This window comes from Xyrauchen texanus, chromosome 33 (genome assembly GCF_025860055.1).
Source record: "Xyrauchen texanus isolate HMW12.3.18 chromosome 33, RBS_HiC_50CHRs, whole genome shotgun sequence".
In the NCBI taxonomy this organism is placed as follows: Eukaryota; Metazoa; Chordata; class Actinopteri; order Cypriniformes; family Catostomidae; genus Xyrauchen; species Xyrauchen texanus.
The window spans coordinates 18,437,056-18,463,801 of NC_068308.1; the positions used below are offsets into that span (position 1 = coordinate 18,437,056).

The following is a 26,746-nucleotide window of genomic DNA, read 5'->3' on the forward strand; positions in this document are numbered from 1 at the left end:
TGCATTGTATCAAATGCTTAAGTACATAGTAGTTAAGGATACCTAATATAAAGTGGGTCTAAACTGCCAAATGATACAATTTCCTCCATCAAAGCTGGAGGAAATAAATCAAATATTGATTAAAAGTGTAAATAATACCAATAAATCTCAATGATATCAAACAGTTTTGCAATAATGTTCAAATTAGCCACAGCAGCCTCATGAAGAATAAAAAATTAAGAGAGTAGAAATAAACAGGTGTTTCATTTGTGATAAACAAATTATTATTTAAAGTCACATTAATAAGTATATTTTACTTGTGTCAAGAAAATTCTTATTAATGGTATAGAAAAACAAAATGGTACAATAGTCCCATATTTTAATAGACATAACTGAATATTAACAAACTGTCAGACAAGTGCAGTCTAACCTTCTCCAAATCTCCCTAATCTCTCTGTCTGACCTTTTTCTTTCATCTGAAGTCAGACTAAATTTGATCCAAACACTCTATTAGAATACATATCACTCATAAAGCGGCAAGTTTAAAATGAAAGCCTGTTAACATTTATTTTCCTTCTAAGGTGTATCAATCATGGCTTGCTTTGTGCTCAGGAGGGGACATTTTTCAATTTAACCTTTATATTATAAAGTGACTGCATCAGAAATGTTTCAACACACTTAACATGAGTGGCATTTAATATAGCATTACACTTGCAAGGTTAGACGGAGATGTGACCTTATTCAAATCCTTCTGCCACTACAACACCTATCCTGATACAATTATAATTAAATGCCTTATATGCTAGCTTGCAAATCCTCTGATCGATCACTGATATTAAGGTAAATATTGCACTGCCCCAATGAATGTCTAACTCTAAAAATGTTTTGGATCAGTAGGTTTCTATTAACAGCGCTGTTAATGTTGTGTGCTCTAGTGTGGATATATTTAGGTAAATTAACTTAGCATAAAGTGCTCCAAGGCTTGATATTAAAAGGCTTGATATACCCCCAATATGCAAAGCTCTAGCAAAATTCCTTCACCCTGTTGATGGCGTTACGCTTACTGTTAGCTCCCTGAGCTTTTTTTTTTTTTTTAATCAATTTGTTTTTTATATATATATTGTTCAGGAATATTGTAACCAATGCTGTTTTCTTAGCTTGTCCATTGTTGTTTAAATATTAAGAGAATGTTTTTTATATATATTTTTTCCTTCATATATGTAAATAAAGCCCTAATTTTTAACACATACTCGTTGCCTTATATTAAAGCATTGTCTGAGTAGTGAAATAAGAGGCTTAAGGCTAAGTAAACAGCACTGAATGAGGAAATTGGGAAATCAGTGATGTGCAACGATAATAGCACCCACAAAAACAGCTAATTTACTCAAATTGTTTAACTTTTGTTGCCTTTTCCCATGTTTTATAATTGGATTTTGGCCAGGAAATTATTATAAAAACAAGCTAGTGATGAAGCCTTTAAGAAATACTCCTTAAAAAACTTAATGCATGTTTATACAGGAGGAAAAAATCCAATAATGCAATAATAAGTACCTTATAAACGATCATAATTTCCTTAAGGTGTGATTTTTAGTGAACACTTGGGATGTACAGTAGCATTCACCGAATAGCTCAATTTAATGAATAAGTGCTGGATGTGTACATATATTTCTGAATAACCTAGACGCTTAAGAGAAAACTTTAAATAACTGGGGGTTACAAGGTTTTATCGCACTGCTGTCTTGATTAGCCTGATTAGGGGCTGTGTGTAGCATCACGACCCGGCCCCGCCCTCCGCCCTGCCACATTCCTCCCTCGTTCTCTCCGGTTGGCCTTTATCGCTCTCGGAGGCTTGATTAGTAGGGTCCAGGTGTGTAGCATCACAACCCTGCCCTCCACACTGAGCTACCCAGGCCACCCTTGTGACTTTACTTTTGAAACAGTGAGTATTTCAACATTTATAGATTGTCCCATTGCCTCACTGTAACACAGATTTTTGCTGATAAATAAAACAAAAATGCTGTAGATTATGCTTAACTTGTATTGAAGCTGGAGAATTCCTTTAAGTATAATAAAAACATTCCATGTCTTATTAAAAATGTGTTGTTTTAAATCCGTTACCTGTGTTTCTCTCAATACAAGCATTTAAGTTTTTCCATGTAATAATAAGGCATTGATTTGAGGAGTGGAGGTTACTGTATTGATTACACAGCACAAAGTGGGAACATAATGTAAACAAACTCACAGTCCTTTGGATTATGATCAAGAAATAATTCATTTTCATCAACCCCCTGGAAAGGAATATGTGCACCTTTAAAGTGAGTATACAGCTAGCATCTGAGGTTTTATTTTTAACCTTAAATTAGGAATATGCCACGAAAGCCTAATTTTCACAGGAGCTTGCATCATTTACTTTAAATTGTTGTTAAATCCGTCCACGTGCACAGAAGATTCTGTCTTCAAAGGTTTAGGAGTATAGGCAATATGGTGAAACAAATTTTGAAGCTGTATATTCACTGGCAGCCACATAAGTCTAACTAGCATAATATCACTGAAAGGTGACATTCATGGTGATTATGATCATTTGACAATCTCTTTTTTAACAGTTTCACTGGTAGAGCTAATTGCATGTCTTATAGGGTTAGAATGTGTCCTCGGTAGGGCACACATATTTAATCTGTGTAAAATTTTCAACACAAGGACAAAATACTTATGCAAACAGCATATTTTCTTTTTAAAGGGATGTTCTCTATCATAAACAATATTGCATTAGAATAATAGATTTTCAGTTTCAGCTAACACACATTATTTTGTGGTGAAATAAATATAGCAGATAAGATGCTTTGAAAATATTAAGTAAATTCTACATTCTGTCACGATTTCCCTGGTGACCACTGGAGGTCCCCATGTATGTTTATTGTTCCCTGTCTGTCTTGTGTTTTGATTAAGGGCTTTGTTGTTCTTGTCATTGTCTTTATTTCATTGGTTCTTGTGATTATTAGTCCCAGGTGTTCCTTGTTTCCTCGTTTGCCCCTTGTTTATTTAATCCCTTTGTTTTCCTGTGTTCTTTGTCAGTTGTTACCTTTCATGGATGTGATGGTTTGTTCTGTTTTCATGTTTTAGTTTCCTGTGTTTATTTCTAGTTTTTATTAAATAAGCCTGCATTTAGATCCTCTTTCTCTTGACGTCTTCCTGCAAACGTTACAGAACAGCTGGCCACCATTGTGGATCTAGCGGCTTTAAAATTGCTGTCTCTCAAACAAGGTGATGATACCATCGAGCAAGTATACGGAGCGTTTCTGCAGTCTCACCCAGATTTTCAATTGGGGAGACACTGCATTAAAATACTGTTATTGTTTTGGACTCAACGAGCCAGTGAAATCCTGTCTGCCTGGAGGCAGATGTGAACTTTTCCTGATGGAAATAATTGATTATGCCTTGAGGCTTACATTGTCTCCTTACACTGTGGGTTACGACAGTAATACTTTTCCACGGCCACACCTGCCACGGTCAACAAGCCAGCGCCTGAAGCCTTGGCCGTCCCAGTGACAGCATCCTCTGCCATTCCTACAGTGCTTCTGGCCGTCCGGAAGAGGATGAGAAGGGCTCCTGCTCCCCTGTCGCTGCCAGTGCCCACGGCCACAGAGACAGGTAGGCAGGCCGGATGGCCCCCCGGCCTGAGTCGGGTGGTGGGGATATGTGGCAGCAGGGGCATGGTAGAGTGCTCGTCTGGAGAGCGAGAAAGCAGTAAGGGCACTTCCACCTGAGCTAAATTGTTTAACACCTGTCTCTAATTCCAGTGAGCATGGGGAGTGCGGCATATAAACGGCCACGACACCGCCAGATGGGAGAGTGAGAGCAAGCCAGAATGTATGGCATTAAATGTTGGACAAAACGGCACATAAACGCAGCACGCAAGTGAATTTCAACAGTTTGAGCACCATGCCACCATGAATCTACATTATCCATATAAAAGAGAATGTGTGATAAGTCAAACATTGGGATGTCATCAATCTTAAATGACAGCCAATTATGTAAATCAGACCACAAGCTTTTGGCCATAGGACATAAAAAGAACAAGTGTTCCAGAGACTCATCAGCTGCCTCACAAAATTCACAGGGATCTACTTCAAATTTGAACCTCTTTCTAAGAAAGTCAGCAACTGGATATATTTGATAAATTATTTTAAAGTGAGTCTCTTTGACTTTAGGGGAAATGGGCCATTTGATGAATATGAAATGTGGTTTATCTATGGACAAGGCATTCATATTTGGAACTTGTGCACACTATCCTCTATAATAATCCAAAAACATTCTAGATTTCCAAAAATCATTAATACATTTACTGTAAATTACATTCATTAATGACTAGATTTGGTAAGGTTGGTGAAAGTCTTATTCTCACATACATCAATGTGTTTGGGATTAACTGTAATAATGGTAATGATTTACACATTTTATTATATTCTCTATAAGTGCGGTTAAGATTATACTTGAGCAAAAAGCCAATATGTTCCAAGAAGTTACCATTATCATCTAATATTCATTCACAAACTCAATACCCGTCTCATACCATTCACATTTAAACAATGATTTCATATTAATTTAAATGACCCTGTTTCTCCATATGGATTCACCCTATGGAATAACAGGGTCATTTCACTTAATATGAAATCATTGTTTAAAAGTGAATGGTATGAGACGGGTATTAAGTTTGTGAATGAATATTAGTATTTTTGTATTGGAGATGTTGTTTGTGGAAGTTTGATAATTTAATAGGAATCTTAGTTACCTAAAAATCACATTTTAAAAGAAATTCAAGCTGTGATAAGTATGATTTCAACCATTTACTCTTAAATGCCACAAACTTTGATTCAAAGTCCAAGGCGTTGATACCACCCTTATCATACTCTTTCACTAACTGTGATTTCCTAATATAATGGGTTTTATTTTTCCAAAAGGAGGGAACTCAGAAGATTGGGAATCGGATGATGGCAGACAGTAAAGAGGTTATGGTTTCTTTCTAAATTCCTCCTCAATTTCTTGTAGCTGTAAGATGTTTTGTGTGTGTGTGTGTGTGTGTATATATATATATATATATATATATATATATATATATATATATATATATATATATATATATATATATATTATACACACATACATGTATGTATATTCTGTCTGTGAACAAGGCGTTTAGTGAACCTGTTGTGAAGTACCCTGAACGCAGGTCCATCTAACGTTAATGTTGAAGGGAACGTGTAGATAGCTAGATGTCAGATAGTTCCCAGCTTGTTAGTGTAGTACTGCAAGGGTCATCCATTACTCATCAGCCTCTACATGAATTCATTATGTAGATTAAAAGCAGGCTCCGAGAGGAAGCCGGTCAGGCCCTAGGACCCTTGGGGCTGGGAAAGCACAGCAGGTGTAGCAGAATATGGCCCGGTTAGGAAATCAAGTGTTTAGCTTAATGTTTTTAAATTTGTGGGCTGGTCAAGGACATCCAAATGTAGGGTATTCCCAGACATTTCCTCTTTTTCCATATGTGCGAAAATGTCCAGGATTCGGCTCTAGTTACATTATGGTCTAATACTTCATTGTGTGCGCTCGCATATTTGCATTGCTGTAACCCCGCTTTGGAAGTCCCGCCTTCTCACACAACAATTGGTTGATTATAAGAGGCTTGCAGCAACTATTGGCCAAATAGATATATTCCTGCCTGTCAATCTCTCCGCGAAGCACTGTTGTGTTCGGCATCAAACAGTTGCTTGACACTGACAGTAGCAGCAAGTTACAGTTGAGTGGAAACAATGCCCAAACGAAACTGCAAATTTACAGAAGATTTGCACCAAAAATGCCCATGCTTTTGTCCAGGTTGAGATCCGTGGGAAGCAGAATGTATGACATGTAAAGCTGGCAATTATCAGCTGCTATAAAGGTGCAAGTGAGTTAGAAGCACACATTAGCTCTGCGATGCATCATGGGTCAGCAAATGTTCATGAGGTAAATTAATGGACTACTTTTAATTTTTACAAGGTAAATTTGTTATCACATTGCTTCATTTTACATGGCCATTCAAAATAATATTAATAGTAAATGAAGGTACACACATGGCATTAAATATTTTATTTTAGTACATGGACATTCAAAAGAACGTTGGTCATTTATATATTTATGTTACGCGAATAGTGTCTTTTTCACTGTACTAAAGTTTGCATTCATAGTAACACTGTTTTGAACCCTATAATAAATGGTCTGCATAGGGTGTGCTAGTCCACTTATGCTAGTAACCAGCAACTGACTGACTTAGATGTTCATATTAGAGTAAACTAATGTTACACCAAAATAAATTGTTTTATGTTTTAATGATAAATCAGGAAATTAGCCATTTTTGAGGTAAACATTGAAATTTCCAATGAACAACATATGTACTTCAGTGTTTCCTATTAATTGACTAGATTCTGGCGGCCTGCCATGGTCTAATAATGAACCAAAAAATTTTTTACACTTCTCATCTAAAATATTTTTGCACTTCTCTCATAATAACATAAAATAAAAGGTTGTGTTTTGTGCTCTCTCTCGTGAACCAGTCAGCTCCTCACGGTCCACTGCTGTAAACTCATGCGCTCTCACACACAGATATGCAGATATATGCACTGGAGTATTCCTGGATCCGTCTAACATTATATGGTTGAGGAGGTAATCTTTGAAGTAATTAACATTAACATCAAATGTATCCACTGCATTTATACACTACTCCACACACAATTTATCATCATCAGTGTATAAGAGCAAACAGATAATATTACTGCCGAAGTTACAATCATGATGATTAACATTAGTGTTACTAGGTTAATTGGAATAACATTACACTGCTTACGCCTTCACTAGCTAGCTAGCTTTAGCAGTCTGAGGTAACGTGAAAAGATAAAAAGCTGAAACTGACATCCCTTGTTTTTACCCTGCTTTTCAGAATGCGCATACAAAAATATTTTAAGAGATGTCAAACCCCAGATGAGGAAGAGACATGGTGTCTAAGTTAAATGAGGCCCTGTGAGAGATTAGTTAGCACCACAGACTCTAGCTCTGAGTGAAAATTGTGGGTCGGGTAGTGTCAATCCAGCTAATTTTATACTATCGCTTTTGGTGAGACAGGCCTTGGCTCTGTCAATTCAACCCTAGCAGGGGATGAAGAGCATCATGTATATGGGGAAGAATTGGGGCGCTGTTTCTCACAATTCAATTTATTTCAATATTACCTATTACAGCTTTAAGAGCACAAAATAGTTTACAAGAGCACAACACTAGCCTCTTAATTTTGCTCTCAAAGTGCACCAGATGGAAGTACTTAACTTTAAAATGTACAACATTTTCTTACGGGGGAGCATGTCCCCAAACCCCCCATGAGGATCGGAGGCCAATTTTCACCTATAGCACTCAATTATTTTACATAACATATTTTTTATAAATTCCGATTAATGCGGGGATATGCCAGCTATTTTGTTATGGCTTATATGGGTTTGCATGTTTACATGACACATACATTATCAGAATATACTAAATATATTAAAAGGAAATTTTGAATTTTAATATTTAACGTAAACCTGGTCAATGACAGATTTGTCATTGAGTTTGGTTTGTTAAAGAAATATTACGGGTTCATACAAGTTATGCTACATTAACAGCATTTGTGGCATAACGTTGAATACCACAAATTATTTTGACCTGTCCCTCCTTTTCTTAAAAATATAGTGAGGCACTTGAAAGGAAGTAAATGGGGCAAATTCTTTGGAGGGTTTAAAGACAGAAATGTAAAGCTTATAATTGAAAAAAAAAAAAAAAAAAAAAACACTTACATTAATTCTATTAAAACTCATTATTTGAGATGTAAAATTGTTTAAATTGTCAATTCTACAGTCATTTTAGGGTTTGTTGACATTCCATTATCATGGCAATGAAGTTGTAAAATTGGTTATAACATTACACAGAAAAGGTTAGTAAGTGATTTTATGACACTACAATCATGTAAACACACATATTGTTCATGTCTTGTGACTATACTTTTGAAACAGTGAGTATTTTAACATTTACGGATTGTCCACATTCACTTCCATTTGAAGTGCCTCACTGGAACCCAGATTTTTGCTTTTTTTAAAGAAAAGGAGGGACAAGTCAAAATAAATGTTTGTTGTAATCAACATTATCCCACAGATGCTGTTGATTGAGCTTCACTTGTGTTGAACCATTTAAGACCCTGTATACATTCTACATGCCATACAAAAATAAATGACAGGCTGGTAACAGGTTACCAACTTGGTATTATTTTATTGGAGTTCAACACATGCATGAATTAAACGGTACAGAGAGCAACTTGAGGTATAACAACATGTAAGCACACAGACCAACATCAGGATAATCTGCAAAACCAAGATCAACCACAGCAATGATCACTGGTTAAGAGAGTACAGCTTATGCCAGCCCCTCACACACTCAGTCCCTTTATAAAAATGCTGCATTTTGGAAAGCTTGATTCTCTCCAACTCTTCCCTTAGTAAATACAGAATAAACATGGTTTCTGCAGCAGATGTCAGGAAATCAGGAGCTGTTCACACATATACAAAGACACACACAACTTCAAACACATCAAAGAGAAGAAAGGTGCCATTCTTATAAAGAAATGCTCTCAGTACAAAAAGGGGTGCTCTACCAAAGACGTTGGCATAACAAATTAACAAATGCTGGGGATAATATGTGTCCGATTCCTTTTAAGTCAGTGAGATATTTTCACTCCAGCTGCATTGAAAATGATATTCAACAAAGAGTGTGGAAACTCAAAACCTATGACTGAGAATCTGATCTTTCCAGGCCACTTGATTCTAATATATAGCAACCTTTACTGAATATTGAAATAAAAGACTCATCAAAATAAAGTTGTTCTACATTCTCAAACTGTACATTTCTGAGACACTTTTACAGCCAAAGCCATTACAACTGAAATAAAACTGTAGTGCCGCAATGATAGATGAAATTCCACATTTTGCTGAATAATCTGGAATGAATATAAATAATTCCATATCCACAAAGTTACACATTCTAATCCTTATCAAGATGACACATTTCAGCAATAGTGTCATAAATATTAAAAACAGCATTTAAAATTGATAGTTAGCATCCATGTGTAGTAAAATATTTGTCTATTTTACACTAAACGTAGTGTACAAATGAATATGTAGGGGGAGTTATAGGTGTCTTGAGACACTTGTCAATCGGTAAATTGTGTCCACCAATTGTGTCCCTTACGTATCTTATTAATAGAAATAGATGGTACCCACAATATTTTAGTGTTAATAAGTCCAGAACCTTATTATAATAATATCTATATTAATAATAATAATAATAATATAATAGCCTATATGAAATCTCTGCTAATCATACAATGTAACTACAACTCCTCTGGACACTAAAAGCCATCAGACTTAATGCTCTATTTATTGTTTTAGGTTAAATATTTGGTCCGTCAAAACTGTATGTACACAACAGTGAGACACAGCACTCAAACTATAGGTATTATATGAGCACATTCAACTGACTAAAGTTCAAATCTTTGATGACCAAACAAGAGTACTACCTACATTCTGTTCTTAAAGGCATTCCCTAATAGCAACAATACTAAGCTTAACACAATATCTGCTGTAGTTGTGAAATGTAAAATCCAATTTAAGCTGTCACCATCAGCACTCTGTAAATTCCACTTGTTTTCAGTCTTATAATAGGCAGTATTTAAATGAACTAGAGAAAAAAAATTGTATTTGAACAAAAGCTTTAACACAGCCAAAAGGCTAATATTTTCAGTGTATATTAAATTGAAATACTTTTTTGTTGTTCCTATAAATCCTTTCTAATATGCAATGACTTTGCAAAGTAAAAAATAGCATTTAAAAGTTTCCAGTGAAATAAATAATTTCCTCATATGGTGTGGCCTATGAGTAGTTGACATTTTGCCTTTGAAGGAATATTTCACCCAAAAATTAAAATTATAAATAAAAAAAAAAAATTTAAATTCATATGGTGTGGCCAATGAGTAGTTGACATTTTGCCTCTGAAGGAATATTTCACCCAAAAATTAAAATTTGCACCGTCATGTTGTTCCAAACCCAAATTAAGCATTAATGTGAGCTACTGTCAAATGCCAAATAATGAATTCAGCCAACAGGAATGGGTTCAATTATTATTAAATTATCTCCTGTATTCTACTAAGGAAAGAAAGTCATATGAGTTTGGAACAACATGAGGGTGAATAAATCATGACAGATTTTTCATTGTTTGGTTAAACGGTTAGTTCACCTGTAAAATTCTCTCATCATTTACTTACCCTCATTCATTCCTAGATATAATATATTAATTTCTTTTTCTGTAAAACACAAACAAAGATTTTTAGAAGAATATCTCAGCGCTGTAGGTTCATACAATGCAAGCGAATGGTGACCAGAACTCCAAAAGCCCCAAAAAGGAGATAAAGTCAGCATAAAAGACACCAAAAATATAACTCCTTCTGAGTCTTATGAATTACTTTTATGCTGACTTTATCTGCTCTTTGGAGCTTTTGGAGTTTTGGTCACTATTCAATTGCAATTTATAGACCAAAAGAGCTGAGATATTCTTCTAAAAATATTTAGAGTAGATGTAATAAAAATATTTAAGTAAATGATGAGGATTTTCATTTTTGGGTGAACTATCCCTTTAATTACTCATTAAAATGGAGAAAACCAATTAGCAAAAAACAATGCTACATTTGAAATAAAACCCCAAGTTGCTAAAAAAAAAAAAAAAAAAAATTTTTCCCTTTTAAGAGGAAAGACAGATAGGATGTTGCATGCAGGACCACAGAGAACACAAAGCTAGACATGACTCGACCTGCTGTAGACTTCATCATGAATTTCCTTGCTTTGTACCACAAATATTCATTAAAAAAATAGACACCAACCTCTCAAACCCACAGGGAACAGTACATATTTAGAAGTTATGGGTGGATCTGGTACACCACTTTCAAACAGAATGAAAACTAGTGCATGAAAATGTATCTTTTTATGGATAGCATCATGAAATGGTTCCGATTACTTCAGTGGGTACAAGAGGCAGCCATGCTAGTGTTGATTTGTGCTGGAAAAGCAGGAAGCCGGAGAGAAAGAGGGAGAGGCTGATGTATCTACAAATCGGCTGGCCGAATACACACACACACACACACACACACACACACACACACACACACACACACACACACACACACACACACACACAGGGGTAGTGTGGTGGGCCACCCCAAAGGAACTGACACTTATCTACATAGCAAAGAGTGCGTCCTCGGATCTGCCCGCCTTTTTACTTGCACTTGTGGAAGCACCTGCAGCAGCTGAAAGGTCGTCACTAGGGGGCACTGGCAGTGTGGGCACAATCTCCACTGCTTTGGCCCTCTCCTCTAAAAACTTGTCAAACTCTGGAAGAATGTTTTGATGGAAAGTGAAGATTATTACTGCATAGAATTGTATCAGCAGAAACAAGTCAAATAATTGTCCATACCTTCACTTGTCACGCCCTCCTCTCCTTCATCTCCTTTCTGTTGAGCAATAGAAAATAAAAGTGCATATTATTTAGTGCATGAAGTCTTTTGAAACAAGGAACACAACAAATTTACAACCATATCAAAACAACCTTGATAACATGGAAGGTTTCTCGATTTAACTGATTATCTAAACAAATATTGTATTCATATTGCTAAAATCATTCCCAAACATAAATCCAAAAAAGGCATTAGTATAGAAAATAAGATGATAAAGAATGTCGAGCAGGCATTTATTCACTAGATTCTCTGTGTTCACTAAACTAAATGATAAACTATAAGAATATCCCAGAGAAGAAAAGAATGCAGCTGTCTGAAAAACAACACACCATACAGGAGAGTTATTAGTGACCTCAAGAAGAGGGTACAAGGTGGTCAGTCAAGAATAAAAAGGCAAAAAAAGAAGTATGCTGTTAAAGGGGCATATTTCTTTTCGCACAATCTTGTTATGCAACATTCTAAAGAAAATAAACGAAAGAAAATCTCACCACATCAGTACTGAGCCACTCCTCAATGTCATCCATGACAGAGGACTGGTCAAGAGCTGCCTATAGACCCAAACCATGGACCGGAACCAAGCAAATCAAAACAAATAATCCCAAACATGACAAAAAATTCAAGCAAATAAACAAAAAATAAAACAGCATGACTTAAACATAAAAGTCTTTATCAAACCAATAACAAACTTATCCCAAATGGACACGTGGTAACAAATCAAGCACCAAATTAAAGGGATAGTTCACCCAAAAAATTTAAATTCTCTCAGATCCCAGATATGTATGACTTCCTTCTTCTGAACACAAACAAAGAATTTTGGGTCAGGTGCTGATTTTTTAGAAGAATATTTCAGCTCTGTGGGTACATACAATGCAAGTGAATGGTGGCCAGAACTTTAAAGCTCCAAAAATCACATAAAGGCAGCATAAAAGTAATCCAGAACACTTCAGTTGTTAAAACCATATCTTCAGAAGTGATGTGATAGGTGTGAGTGAGAAACAGATCAATATTTAAATCCTTTTTTAATACCAGCCCAGTAGGCACAATGAATGTGAGTCGCTAAAAACAAAAGAAGAAGAATGAACAAGTGAAAGTGGAGATTTATAATAAAAAAAGGACTTAAATATTGAATCGTTCATCACCCACACCTATTATATCAATTCTGAAGACATGAATTAAACCACTGGAGTCATATGGATTATTTTTATGCTGCCCTTATGTGATTTTTGGGTCTTCAAAAGGTTGGTCACCATTCACTTGCATTGTATAGACCTACAGAGCTGAAAAATTATTCAGTGTTCAGCAGAAGAAACAAACAATATCTGGGATGACATGAGGGTGAGTATATAATGAGAGAATTTTCATTTTTGGGAAAACTGTTCCTTTAAAGTATATCATGGATTCTTGTTTCCGAAAAAGAGGTTCTAACTCAAAATGTTATTCATATGAATGAATTGTTGTAATTTTCTCTGCATAGCTTGAAAGTCACATCCTTCTCATTCAATAGTTGTGTGTGTGTGATACAAAATGGGTGCATTATGCACTATGTACTTTGAATATGTATCCTTTGAAAAAATAATTATTCATATGCCATTTATTCCAATCCGACATAAATATCTCAAAACCAACACACTGCTCTATGATGAAAAATGTAAAAAACAAAAGATCCTCATATAGTGTACTTACTATATGACAGAAAATGCTAAAAACTTTTTTCTGTTTCCAAAAATAAGCACACACTCACACTCACCCCAGTGTTTTGTTGTCTGATGTCCAAAGTCGGGGCCATTCCACTTGAAGCCTTTGTGTCCTCGAATGGTGCACTGAGAGTTCAAAACCAGCAACACATGAGTGAAGTTGCAAAAAAAACTCTATATTGAACTACTTGCACAACTGCCTCCGCATTCAGCGGCTCAAGCGTTACCAGTTACAGTGTGGTACCTACATGCAGAGGTATATTCATGGAAATGCAAATTATTTCTACTTTTTGATTAAAACAATAAATCATGTTTTTGGCATTAACATGACTGATCTCACATTTAAAAAATGCTGAAATTTGTCTCCAAATATATTTTTTCCCTTTCCAAATGTAGCTAAACTCAGTTCCTGAAAAATAAATCAAACATATATAGCCAGCAACTGTCTGGCATTCTCGTTACACGTGTTTCATTCATTGAGGATATTTCATACCTGTTGAGCTTCAATGATAAATTCCACCTTGCAACAATTGCAAATGACTTTAGTTTGGTTAAATTTCCCAGATACTGTATATTGATTTATAAATACATTAGGCATTCTCTTACTCTGACTAGTCTTTAAAAACCACTCAGAACAGAATGAAACAGTTTTAATGATAAATTAGTATGTGAAATATATTTAACCACACTAAACATATTCCCATTGTCTTTGGCCGCTTTCCACGTAATACATTTATATTTTAACATATAGATATATATACTTAATAGTGAAACAATGACACAAAATAGTGATTAAAACATGCATTAATTAAAACAAGTTGATGCTTGCATTAAACAGGTCTCACACATGGATCACTGCAGTGTTTGAAGCGTGTAGTTGTTTCTTTCCAAGAGTGCTGGTGCTGACACCCTTTACTAGTCTCCTTCAACCTTCTGTCATTTGTGGTTGAAGCTGCTCTGTGGTTAAATGTCTGCTACAGGCCTCAATGTGAGGAGAAACAGTAAAAAGCGCTAGGTGTATACCAGTCATTGCTTTCTCAGGTCGGCTTGGGAAATATTACAGCTTTAAAAACATGGTCCTTCCAGTGAATTTTCATGACACTGTACACAGTAATGTTCCAAATATTTTTTTTCTTGTCTATGAAAATGTACAGACCATAACTTCTGCTTCTGAACACTAATTTTAAGTGAAGTTTTGAGAAATAGGCAACTATGAAACACTGTACACATATAACCGGAAACTAGCGAGACAGATTATTTCAAGGCTCAGTGCAAGTAGTCCATTATCTGACCAATTTTGTATCAACTTTATCAGAACAATTAAACTGAACCCCTGCATAGGTTCGTTTATTTCGCATACATGCAGTTGGTCTCTTGAGAAAAAAAGTATTTAAAAAGAGATTGATTTCATACCTCTTCCTCTGGTCAGGAATGGTGCCAGTCCTGGTCTGGGCAAACATGTCAAAGTCATCTTGAGGTTGACAGCTGGTCAGAGAGCTCAAGGTTCCACTCACACTGTCTGAACCGACATCTGTAACGAAACAGTTTTCACATCAATCTGGAAAGCCTTATATAACCAAAAACTGAAAACAAATACATGATTTTCTTTTTTTCATAATTTACTGAATATCATGTCATTTTACAGAACACAGTGTCATTCCATACCTACATGCTGTTGTTTTTTCTGTTCAACACTATAAGAATTTCGTTAACATCTTGTTGCTAATTTCAGTACGTACTACAGTATAGTGCTATTAGCAAAATGTTACGTAATTTGACATTTTTGGGATGAAATCAATGACAATTTGACAGTTAATCAAATTCACATCTCGATATGGTCACGTACGGTGTTGGTGGTAACGCATTACAAGTAATGCCTGTTACGTAATCAGATTACAACAGATTAACAAAATATTTGACATTTTAGACCATAATATCGGAGTTACTTTTTAAATAAAGTAACGCGTTGCTTTTGTACACCTATACTTTCCCTGTATTGCGAGATATCAGGAGTAAAATTGTGCAAAATTCAGAAAGGAGATGTAGCGTGCATGATAGGAATTGTAGTTCTACAGAGTGTGAGGCCAGAGACTATTTATCTATTTAAATGAATGGGAGAAATTGGAATGCCCAACCAAGAAGCTCTAGCACCCAACAGTCAATTGATGTAGAAACGAAGTCCCACCTTACAGGAAAAAGAGCCAATCTCCTTTAGATACAGACATCGCCTGTCAATCAACTCGCTAATGCGCATTAGCTATACAAGCCGGGAAAATTATGCGTTTTAGCATAATAGGAGTTCAACATTCGGTTGAGTAAAACACGGTTGATTCATGTGTTAATACACACTGCATTAAAAAAATCTGTAAACATGTTTAGGCAGAGAGATAAGACTAGTCTTCCACTGTCCATGACATGATACACAGGGTGAAATACTTGCTCAATTCACTGACTTATGCAGCAGAACTGCTCCGTGTTACAGCTCCCAGTAACTGGGAGAATGGGATGAGAAAAACTGACTCTGGATCGGTGACTCCGAGCAATGTTCTACATTGCTATTCTTCTCACCACAATTGTACAGAGCGGCTATTGGTGATACCGTAGACTTTGTCATTTCAAACCAGTCTGGCCATTCTCTGTTGACCTCTCTCATGAACAAGGCATTTCTGTCCACAGAACTGTCGCTCACTAGATGTTTTTGTTTTTGCCACCATTCTGAGTAAATTCTCGAGACTGTTGTGGGTGAAAATCCCAGGAGATCAGCAGTTACAGAAATACTCAAACCAGTCCGTCTGGCACCAACAATCATCCATGCTTTTATCTAATCAGCCAATCGTGTGGCAGCAGTGCAGCACATATATCTATCAGATATGGGTCAGGTGCTTCAGTTAATTTTCAAACATCAGAATGGGGAATAAATGTGATCTCAGTAATCTGGACCGTGGGATGATCGTGACATGATGGTGACATGATGGTGACATGATGGTGACATTTTACAGCATGTATTCTGTAATCTGTAATGAATACATTTTGAAACTAACCCTCCCAACCCTGCTGGTATCCTACCAATAACAAACTTTGGTATTGGAGGAAACCTAATGCAGTCCTTTTGTGTGTAATGGAAAAAAATAAATAACTTAAAGGTTTGAAATTACATGAGGGTAAATTTTAAAATAATTTTTATATTTGAGTGAAGAACATTGTGGCCTAAGGCTCACCCAAAACAGCCAGTCTGGAGGAGAGTGTGACTGGAGAGGCAGAGTGAATTGGAGCCACGGAGGGAGGCAGGCTAGACGGAGGAGTAGCGCTGTTCCTGGGGCAGACCACCGCTGGAGACCCCGGTCCCAGGTCAATCAGGTTATCTTCTGAAGCCTCGTTAAGGACCTGTGGACATATAACACCATTTCTCAAGGACACACATATTGATTACAGACACTTCAGGGTAAATAGATGATTAATTTGGTATTTTACCTTTACACAGTCACACTGATTTACATACTACAACACAAAAAAAGAGCCTCTGAATGCATCATCATGGAGGGGAATTACAGCAAGATGAATGGCTGGGATGCTTTGCACTACACTAGGGATGATTAGTCGATATTATGAACAACGTCGACAAAAAACTGTCAACGAAAATTTTCTTTGTAAAATAGTCGTTTGACATCATTTAATGTAACATGAGATAACATTAAACTCTAATGATTACATGCAAGAGCAGCTCGTGCCTGAATGAGGAGTTAAAGAATTACACTGCTCACAGTCCAGATGCACTCCAAACAGCTTCAGGTGATGTAGATCGAACAGTATGAGGGAATTATACAAAAATACCAAATAAGTAAATACAGAAGCACTCTCATTGTGGAATAAGTGGAGCAGGAGCTGCCTATTGAATCATAATATGTCACTGTGCATTTCTTATCATGAAGAAAATTGAGACTACACAGCTTTATTAATAAGAAAGAGTTTTTTTTTTGTGAGTTAAAGATGGATTGAGGTGAACAGAAAGGTGAGAGAGGGAAGTCTTCGCCCCATTACACACCGCAACAAAATATGTTTTTGGTTTGTTTTTGTTTTGGCTTGTTTTCCAATAAAAATATCTAAAACTCATTTAAAACAATGCACATTTACTTCAGAAGCTATACTGCAGAATAATAATTTTTAATCTGAGAATGCTGAATATAATATTAAAAATATTTTTAAATATCTAAAAACCCTTGAACAAAAGATGCATTCACCTGAGAAGCAGCAGATAAGATATTTACTTATTGCTTTTAGAGAATAGATCTTGAATATATGTATATTTTGTCTTTACTGCACTCGCAGAAGTATAACCAAGTGGAAAAATACACTTAAATATAAAATACACTTATATTTAAGATGCATTCTCTTAAAGCCTGTCTAAATATCTTATAAGTTGCTTCTCAAGTAAATGTATCTTGTTTTAAGGATTTTTAGACAATTTTAAATGGAAAACAAGACAAAAACACTTGATAACGATAGATTTTGTGCTGTGAATTTCTTTACTGAATTAAACTCCCCTTTAATTCAGTGAATGTCATTTAGAGGTATTTTTAAAAGATGATTTTGTCCTCTTTATTGTTAGTAAGCATGTTTAATACAACCTTTTAAGTCGGGGCACAAGCTGAATAATCGGTTAAGAGCTAATGATTAATCATTGCAATAAATCACAGAATTGTTGACTAATCGTTTTAATAATCGCTAGATTAGTCGATTATCATAATAATTGTTAATTGCAGCTCTACACTACACACATGGCTTTCAAAAGTTTCACCAACTCTTGTTTGACTAATAGAAATTCTAATATTTGTAACTCAAAGTACACTAGTCGTTGATGAAAAAGTGGCGAGACTGTAAAGGACATTCTCTTTAACTTGAATTGTAAGGCAGAAAATAACAACTCAATATGCGGAGGGGGCCAAAAAAAACAGTCCACTTGCCACTGTACTATGTAAAATATAAGCAAAAGCACAATAATGAAAACTAATATTCTGTGATAAATGCTATGTTTACCAGAGTTAACATTTCAGATAAACCTCACTTTTTCTACAATTGTTCTAAAACTAATTTCAGATTGCCTTTCCATAATTATTTAAATCACACGAGTAAATTCTGGTAAGAAACCTGAAAAGTGTGTGGACACAAGCATTTCAAATTTAACAGTGTGACCATTTTTATTTAACATAAACAAATTTAAAGCCATATTATTGTTTAAAAGGTAATGTTAGTAATGTTTTGGAAAAAGATTTTAGAAAGAATGTGTGTGGGTTTTAAGTGGAAGTAGGTAAAACGGTAGTCTCTGCCTCAGACGGCACGCCCACGGACCGCCCAGAGTCATAATCTGGCTAAGCGAGACTAGCAAAACAGCTGAAACTACAGAACCATTAATATGCCATCAAATAACAAATACATATTTTATTAAATGCATCTTTCCTAAATCCCCATTTAGCCTTTTTGTCAGAAGCAGTGGAACTAGGAACTAGTGGGCAAGGAGATGGAGGGGGTGGCAAGCAAAGGTCACAGACTAGGGGAGAGGATCCATTCTGACATCCTACATGTTATGGGAGGTTCATGATCAAAACATGCTAGATGCAGCATAGGACTATATTAGCCAACATTGATATTCCTTAACATCTGTATGTCAAAGAAAAAAGCATGGGATTAGATTACTTTCATACTTGCCTCCCTCAGCTAGCAATAACACAAATTAAAAATAGAACAAACAAAAATCACAATACAGAAAAACCACACAATTAAAAAAAACACCAACATGCATTCACATCTCTTGTTTCTAACTGCATGAAAGCGTTTGCATCCGTAAGCAAATGTACACCACATTCTCAGAGAATAACTTAAAACAACTAGCAAGCAAATGAGGGGAAGAAAATATGAGCTGCATGACTGAGCTGTGCCTTTAACATCACAAATTTGAAGCAAATGTCTTTGGAATGAAACATACGGAGGATGAAGTGATGCTAATACACAAATAAAAGGTCTCTTTTACAAAAGATACAACCTACCCCATTGTTAAAGCCTTGAGATGATCGGCCAGATCGGAACCTCTCATATCTAAAAGGAACACAAAATGTGAGCAATAAGGAACAATGTAACTTATCGAAAACTTACACTCACTGGAAGAAATCTGCTTCATAAAGCATTACGGAAAGGTATATTCATCTTGTTAGATCACACCTCTCATATCGCAAGAAGATGTTGTTGAGGTCATCGTTAACGTGCAAGAGCTCCTCTGTGACTTCCTCATTGGACACACGTGAGATGAGCTCAACTATCCTCTGCTGCATTGCCCTGCATGTTCTGTTCAACTCCTTCAAACAAACAGAGCAAACATTGTAACACTGGATAATAAAAAAGACAATATTATTCTACACAAGAGAGGCTCCAACACTCCCTCTAGTGGCCTTCTGTAGGCAGAGTTGGGGAGTAACGAAATACATGTAACAGAATTACGTATTTAAAATACAAAATATAAGTAACTGTATGCCACTACAGTTACAATTTAAATCATTAATAATTAGAATACAGTTACATTCTAAAAGTATTTTGATTACTGAAGAGATTACTTTGCATTTTATTGTCATTTGTTTCGTTTAATATTTAGTCCTTTCAAACGGAAAACATTTATACATATAAATGATGCGATTTAAAGTGCATTTGAACAGCGGTGAAACACTTTCTTATGATATGTTACATTCATACAAGCAGACAGAGAAGTAAGTCTGAACTAAGTTTGGAGCAGAAGAAATAGAAATAAACCTTGTGTAAATTGTTAGCTTTATGCCAAGTTATAATTTTATTTCTATCCATTTTACATGCACATGTTACCAGACACGATCATATTTATTTTTATCAAGGAAATTCAAGTTAGATCATAAAAAATGTTTTCTAGTAAGACCTTTTGATATTATGGAAAAAATCTTATTCTTGAACATTTTTGTAGTGTTTTCCTGTAAAAATATCTAAAAATCTTTAAAACAAGATCAATTTGATTCATCTAGTTTTTGAAACAACAATGCATTAGATATTTAGGTTTTTCTGAGAATGTATTTTTAACATGTATTTTGTCTTACTGTACTGGAAGAGTTTTTATAGTCAAAACAAGTGAAAAAATCTACCAGTGCTGAAGAAGTAATCCGCAGTATTTAGAATAAATTACTGACCTTGAGTAATCTGATGGAATACGTTACAAATGACATTTTACAGCATGTACTCTGTAATCTGTAGTGGAATATATTTAAAAAGTAACCCTCCCAACCCTGTCTGTAGGTCGTTTGAGGATCGAGCATTATAAGCATATAGTCAACATGATTTTGCCAAGTAAGATGTGTTGTTGGATCAACATCATTTGTTATTCCTAGAACAACTATGAAAGAATTCCTAACCCTAGCCTTAACCATTACAGGAATCGTTCACCCAAAAAACAAAATTCTCTCATCATTTACTCACCCTCATGCCATCCCAGACTTTCATTCTCCAGCAGAGCACAATCAAAGATTTTTAGAATAATATTTCAGCTCTGAAGGTCCATACAATGCAAGTGAATGGTGACAAAAATTTGGAAGCTCCAAAAGGCACATAAAGGCAGCATAAAAGTAATCCATAAGAATCCAGTGATTTAATTTATATGATAGGTGTGGGTGAGAAACATCAATATTTAAGTATTTTTTTACTACAAATCTCCACTTTCACATACACATCCTTCTTTTGTTTTTGGCGAATCACAATCTTCCATGTCTTCTGAAGCGAATCAAACAATTTTGAGTGTGAACAGATCAAAATGTAACTCTTTTTATAACTCTTCTTATGCTCCAAAATTGTGGAATTCACTACCAATTGATATTAGAGAAGCATAGACTCTTTGCATATTTGAATCTGAAAACATATTATTTAAGCAAAGATTTTACTGATTAATCTATTTTTGTAGTCAGTTTTATTTTGTATTCTTCATATTGATGTGCATATTTATATTGTGTTTATTTTATTTGTCTTTTCTTTATCCTTTTTATTCTTATATTTTGTTCTTTTATGTAAAGTGCCTAAAAAAGCTACATTAAAAAGTCGCTATATAAAATAGTTTACTATTATTATTATTATTGTTCAAAGCATTTCTTTCCAGAGTAAAAAGAAAAATGACATACATTTACAGTAAATCTCATTTTTTGAATATCCTCATCACTTACATAAATTAGCTTGTACAGACTGAGCTGTCCAAAAGGATCTTGATTTGTTGCCAAGTAAACAATTCAAATAGACCACTTTAGGACAACCAAGATGCTTTGATGCTGTTGTCCAAATGGTATGCATATGTTAAGTTTCATTGTTGATCTTAAATAATAAATTGTTCTTTGTGACAGAACACTTAAGACATATTTTACAATTTATAGTTTAAGAGTTTCTCAAAGCAGGTAGTCTAAGAATGCGTTCTAGGTGAGAAACAGATCAATATTTAATTATTTTAATATAAATTCTCCTCCCTGACCATAGATGATGATATTCACAAAGAATGTGAATCACCGAAAACAAAAGAAGAAAGGTGGAGATTGATAGTAAAAAAGGACATAATATTGATCTGTTTCTCACCCACACTTATCATATCGCTTCTGAAGACATGAATTTCAAGACATGGAGTCATATGGATTACTTTTATGCTGTCTTTGTGTGCTTTTTGGACCTTCAAAGTTCTGGCCACCATTCAATTGCATTGTATGGACCTACAGAGCTGAAACATTCTTCTAAAAAATCTTTGTGTTCTACAGAAGAAAGAAAGTCATGCACATCTGGAATGGCATGCGGGTGAGTAAATGATGAGATCATTTTCTTTTTTAGGTGAACTTTCACTTTGCTGTAACACTAAAATCTGACTGGTTGATAGAAATATTGTACCAGAACCAACAAGGATATGATATAGGACCATGTCTTACTTGGCAAAATCAAAGTCACTGTGAAGATACCACAAAGTTTGGAATTGTAAGACTGGTCCACTGGTTCAAAATATTCTGAACGTGAAACCTGTATAAGCTCATGATCGGATGGATCCTCTTGACCGGGTACCATCTCAGTCAACATTTCCGACATCACCTTAGTGTTCCCACGGACTATGTCCAACTCACTGCGCAGCTTACAAATCTAGTAAAAATATAATTATGCTATTATTCAATCTACTAAAACAAATGCCAATACATGCAATTTAAGCTTATGTGGTTAAAAGTATGAAAAACATACCTGTTCAGGGGAAGGGTTGATGGGTCCAGAGATTTGTAGAATGGGCACCTGTGGAGAAGTGTGGGTAACAGGGGCAGAGACGGGAGGAACGGAGCCAGAGTGAGGCTGTGGCTTGGGTTGGGCTGGGGGATTGTATTTCGGCTGGTCCATCTCTGGAGCAGTTTGTTGCTATTATTTGCAGAGCAAGACAATAAGAACAGAGATAAAGAGGGATTGTAAAGCTAAAAAGTTACGTAATAAGGGATGGAATATGTTATACGAGACCTGATGTTAACATTGAAATTGTTAATGCATTACTGCAAGCAGGAACATTTATCAGTGAGCCTTAATTTGCCTGACATCAGCACCTACCAGTTGTGGTGTGTGGATGGGGGACAAGGTCTCCAAGTCAGATCGAGGAAACTCTATACCCTTCCTCTTCATTTCTTCATAGACGTGGACTACTCCTGTCAAATCTGGACTACTCCTGAAGCCATCTGCCCAAGCCTGAAATTTAGAGCATATGTAAACTATTTATATGACTTGAAAACTTGCCATTAACATGGCATATGCATTGCTGTAAACACTTCAAACTTTTTCAAGGAACATAAGTTCTGAGAGCCCAAATCTTCTTTACTGGAACAATTCATACATTAAATATTAGTAGGCACAGTGCAAAACAAGCTTTTGTTAAACTATGCCGTTTTAAGTAAACAAACAAATTTGTCTTAATGGAAACATGTCGACAAGCACAGACCAATCTTGCCCAATTCTTGCCCAATTCTCACAAAAAGACAAGAGATTATGGGAGATTTTATTTTGAGTCATTTCTGACATCACATTAAATGTGAAATACCACTGGCAGTTATCACACTCAGAGCATATTGAAGTCACCCTTGGTCACTTGAGCCAATCCTAGTAACCAGATCCACTTGGATGTAATGAGCGCAAGTGCCAGCGAATTGGCCAGGTCTCCTTGACTACAGAGCATCAGGTAACTAGCCATGCACCTTCTCTCTCCGTGACACTGTCCTTTTGAAATACCTCATGTCATATATTTCCTTCCCTAATACAATTTTCTCACATTATCAAAACCAAAAGTCTGGGGGCCTGGATAGCTCCACGAGTATTGATGGCGACTACCACTCCTGGAGTCACAAGTTTGAATCTAGGGTGTGCTGAGTGACTCCAGCCAGGTCTCCAAAGCAACCAAATTGGCTCGGTTGCTAGGGAAAGTAGATTCACATGGGATAACCTCCTCCTGGTCGCGATTAGTGGTTCTCGCTCGTGGTAAGTTGTGCATAGGTCACGGAGAGTAGCATGAGCCTCCACATGCGATGTCTCCGCAATGTCATGCAGAACAAGCCACATGATAAGATGCACTGATTGGCGTTCTCAGAAGCAGAGGCAACTGAGGCTTGTACTCTGCCACCCAGATTGAGGCAAGTAACCGCGCCACCACAAGGATCTACTAAGTAGTGGGAATTGGGCATTCCAAATTGGGAGAAAAGGGGATAAAAGGTGACTTTTGCCATACCTGTATCAGAGCTAACACTTTGTCCTGCACTATGGCCGGTGGATTGTTTTTAGGAGATATGATTTTCACCAGAACACCATCGATGAAGTCCCGGGTGGTAACGAGTGAGTGGAACCGATACCCACAGTTCTTTACACACGTCTCAAGAACCTGAACATAATCATAAGATGATGTTCATGAGAATCAGATTAAAGAAGTCAATCCAAGGGTGTTTTGTCAGCTGTTATTCAGACTGTAAAGGGTATCTTTATTTCATTGGTTGTGCTCACCGTCAGTGTAAGCATCACCTCCCTGTAGTTCTTATTCCCATTAAGTCTCTTCTTCACTGCTCTAATGGCATCCTTAGGCCTATAGATCAGATACATGAAATAAACTCAAACAGACACATTCATGCAGCCAAAAAACTCAATTTAAAGTAAAAACGACAGTATGAATAATGCTGCAAGCATGGTCAAATTGCCCAAATAACATTGTTGATGATTTAGACATAATTAAGCATTCTACATATGAAAAAAAAATAAATAATGAAACCATGACACATCTTCTGCAACTTAACCTGCTACATGCTATGAATATTAGATCTTTCAGTTCTCACCCATCTTCTGTATCACTGATTATATCACATATCTCCATATTTAAAGTCCAGTCTTCACTTTGTAGGGAGCCATCTGTGGCCCTTTCTGGGGACGATCAAAAGGAAAAATTCATTTTCATTGAACAAATATTGATCAATAATCTGCACGAAACAAATTAACTGTCATCCTGACTGTTACTAATTATACAGGCTGGGATGACATCGGCACTGATGAAACAGTGCACTGAATTGCTGAACACTATGAAATATTCGTTTGCTGGCTGGCTATCTGCCAAAACAAGCAGTCAGTTTCCTTCCACAGAGTGGCCATTTATAAAATGGAACTAGCTGATCAATATTACGAATCATTTACACACACATCACTTCAAGCTTTAGCTAAGAATCTGGGGTGTGAGAGAAAAACGCAGTTGCAAGCGAGGTAGTTCAAATTCAGTGTCAAGCATTTTCGCCTTCCTAAAAATCGGTAATTTAAAGAGTTAAGTGCATTACTATTTAAAACAAGAAAGTATTGAAAGCGACCTGCAAGTTAGAAACTGCTAGCATGAATGAGCATTTGCTGTTAGCCAGCTAACATACAGGCTATCCATATGTTCAGTTCCTTCACAGCAGCATAGCTAAAGACGCATCGCTCAAGGCGTTAACTTGTTACGACAAGATTTTAAGCATTATTTTAGTTATGAAAAACGTACCAATACACTGTCCCACTGGAGTACTGTAAGGATTTCCCAGCAAGAACTCCATCTTGACAACATACCCAACGACAAACAGTCTATGAGATAGTAAACACTTAAGATTCGCCCACTAGTGATTCTCATTGGCTTGCGTAATTCAGCACAGCGTCCTTATTGGAGAAACCTGCTGTCTATAAATGAATCGACACGCTAGCTAGTTAAAGGGGCAGCAGTGGCTCCGCTGGTCCTTTATTCAAGGGTGCATAGAACGTGTTCAGAATGGAATACTATACAGTGTAGAATTAATATTCCCTTTTTTGTAAATAATATGCGAAACATGCAGTTTAAATCGGTATGCTGCATTGCAGTTTGTGCTCTAGTACTCTGCATATTTTGGTAAATGTAAGTGGTCATTGAGCATACCATGCCCAAAGGCGTTGCTAGAGCCAATTTAATCTCAGCCCCCTAAAAATCTGTGACTTCAATCAGCATGCAAATCTGTGATCACCCATTGTGAGCTTTAGTTTGCAGAGCAAGACTCTTTTGGTGACTTTTCTTGCCTGTAAAAACTGACTAGTGCAAAAAATACCAACAGATTGAAAAAGCCTACATTAAATGGGCACACGGTACCTTAGTGCCAGTGGAGCTGAGCCCGATTCAAATCCTAAAATCGCTCGTGCTATGCACAGTGCACATATGGCAGAAATAATAGAGCAGCATGGTTGTATGCTAGATCATAGCCATAAATTGAATTGATAGGTCCTTTCTGCTTTGAATTATATGTTACTGAAATGGTGTTATGACTTTGCTTTCTTCTGCACACAGGATTTCTAGCTTATTATTTCTCATGAATTTCTTCATGGTCTGTTCTGACCCAAAATCGCTTAAGACATTTATCCACTGGATAACTTTTTGCTGCCTTTATGTGCTTTTGGAGATTCAAATATTTGGTTACCATTCGCTTACATTGTATTATATATTGCATTGTACACATCTGGGATGGTATGAGGGTAATAAAATTAGAGAATTTTAATTTTTGTGTGATCTATCCCTTTAAGGGAACTGTTTGTGAAACAGGTCAGCCTGGGTTATGTAGTGGAAATCATGGTGGAAATAAATTATGTCACTCAACCACAAATTTGCACAAGATCATTGACCATTCATAATAAAAGTCCCTACAGACCACCCTGAAGTGTAAATGACTAGGTGGAAGGCAAATCCGTACGATTTTATATAGGATTTGAATAGATAATTTTACATATTTACTATTACATCTTCTTCTGCATATATATATATATATATATATATATATATATATATATATATATATATATATATATATATATATATATACATGTATATGTGTCCAAACGTTTGGAATAATGTACAAATTTTGCTGTTTCGGAAGGAAATTGG

At 36.0% G+C, this 26,746-nt stretch overlaps 1 protein-coding gene across 2 annotated transcripts; it reads right to left on the reverse strand.

The window, feature by feature from the left end:
- Positions 1–8,281: 8,281 nt before the first annotated feature.
- LOC127626863 (TOM1-like protein 2) lies at positions 8,282–25,429 on the reverse strand. Of its 2 annotated transcripts, XM_052102954.1 has the most exons (15): positions 25,349–25,429; positions 24,660–24,744; positions 24,334–24,412; positions 24,065–24,214; positions 22,900–23,034; positions 22,549–22,716; positions 22,336–22,452; positions 19,501–19,634; positions 19,329–19,377; positions 16,506–16,671; positions 14,701–14,818; positions 13,341–13,413; positions 12,082–12,141; positions 11,554–11,590; positions 8,282–11,470 (listed from the first exon to the last, which is right to left on the reverse strand). In XM_052102954.1, the coding sequence occupies exons 1-15, from the start codon at positions 25,398–25,400 to the stop codon at positions 11,316–11,318; spliced, it is 1,578 nt and encodes a 525-aa protein (XP_051958914.1). In that variant the 5' UTR covers positions 25,401–25,429; the 3' UTR covers positions 8,282–11,315. The 2 variants fall into 2 exon arrangements, with proteins under 2 accessions (XP_051958914.1, XP_051958915.1); XM_052102955.1 differs by lacking the exon at positions 12,082–12,141.
- Positions 25,430–26,746: the final 1,317 nt, after the last annotated feature.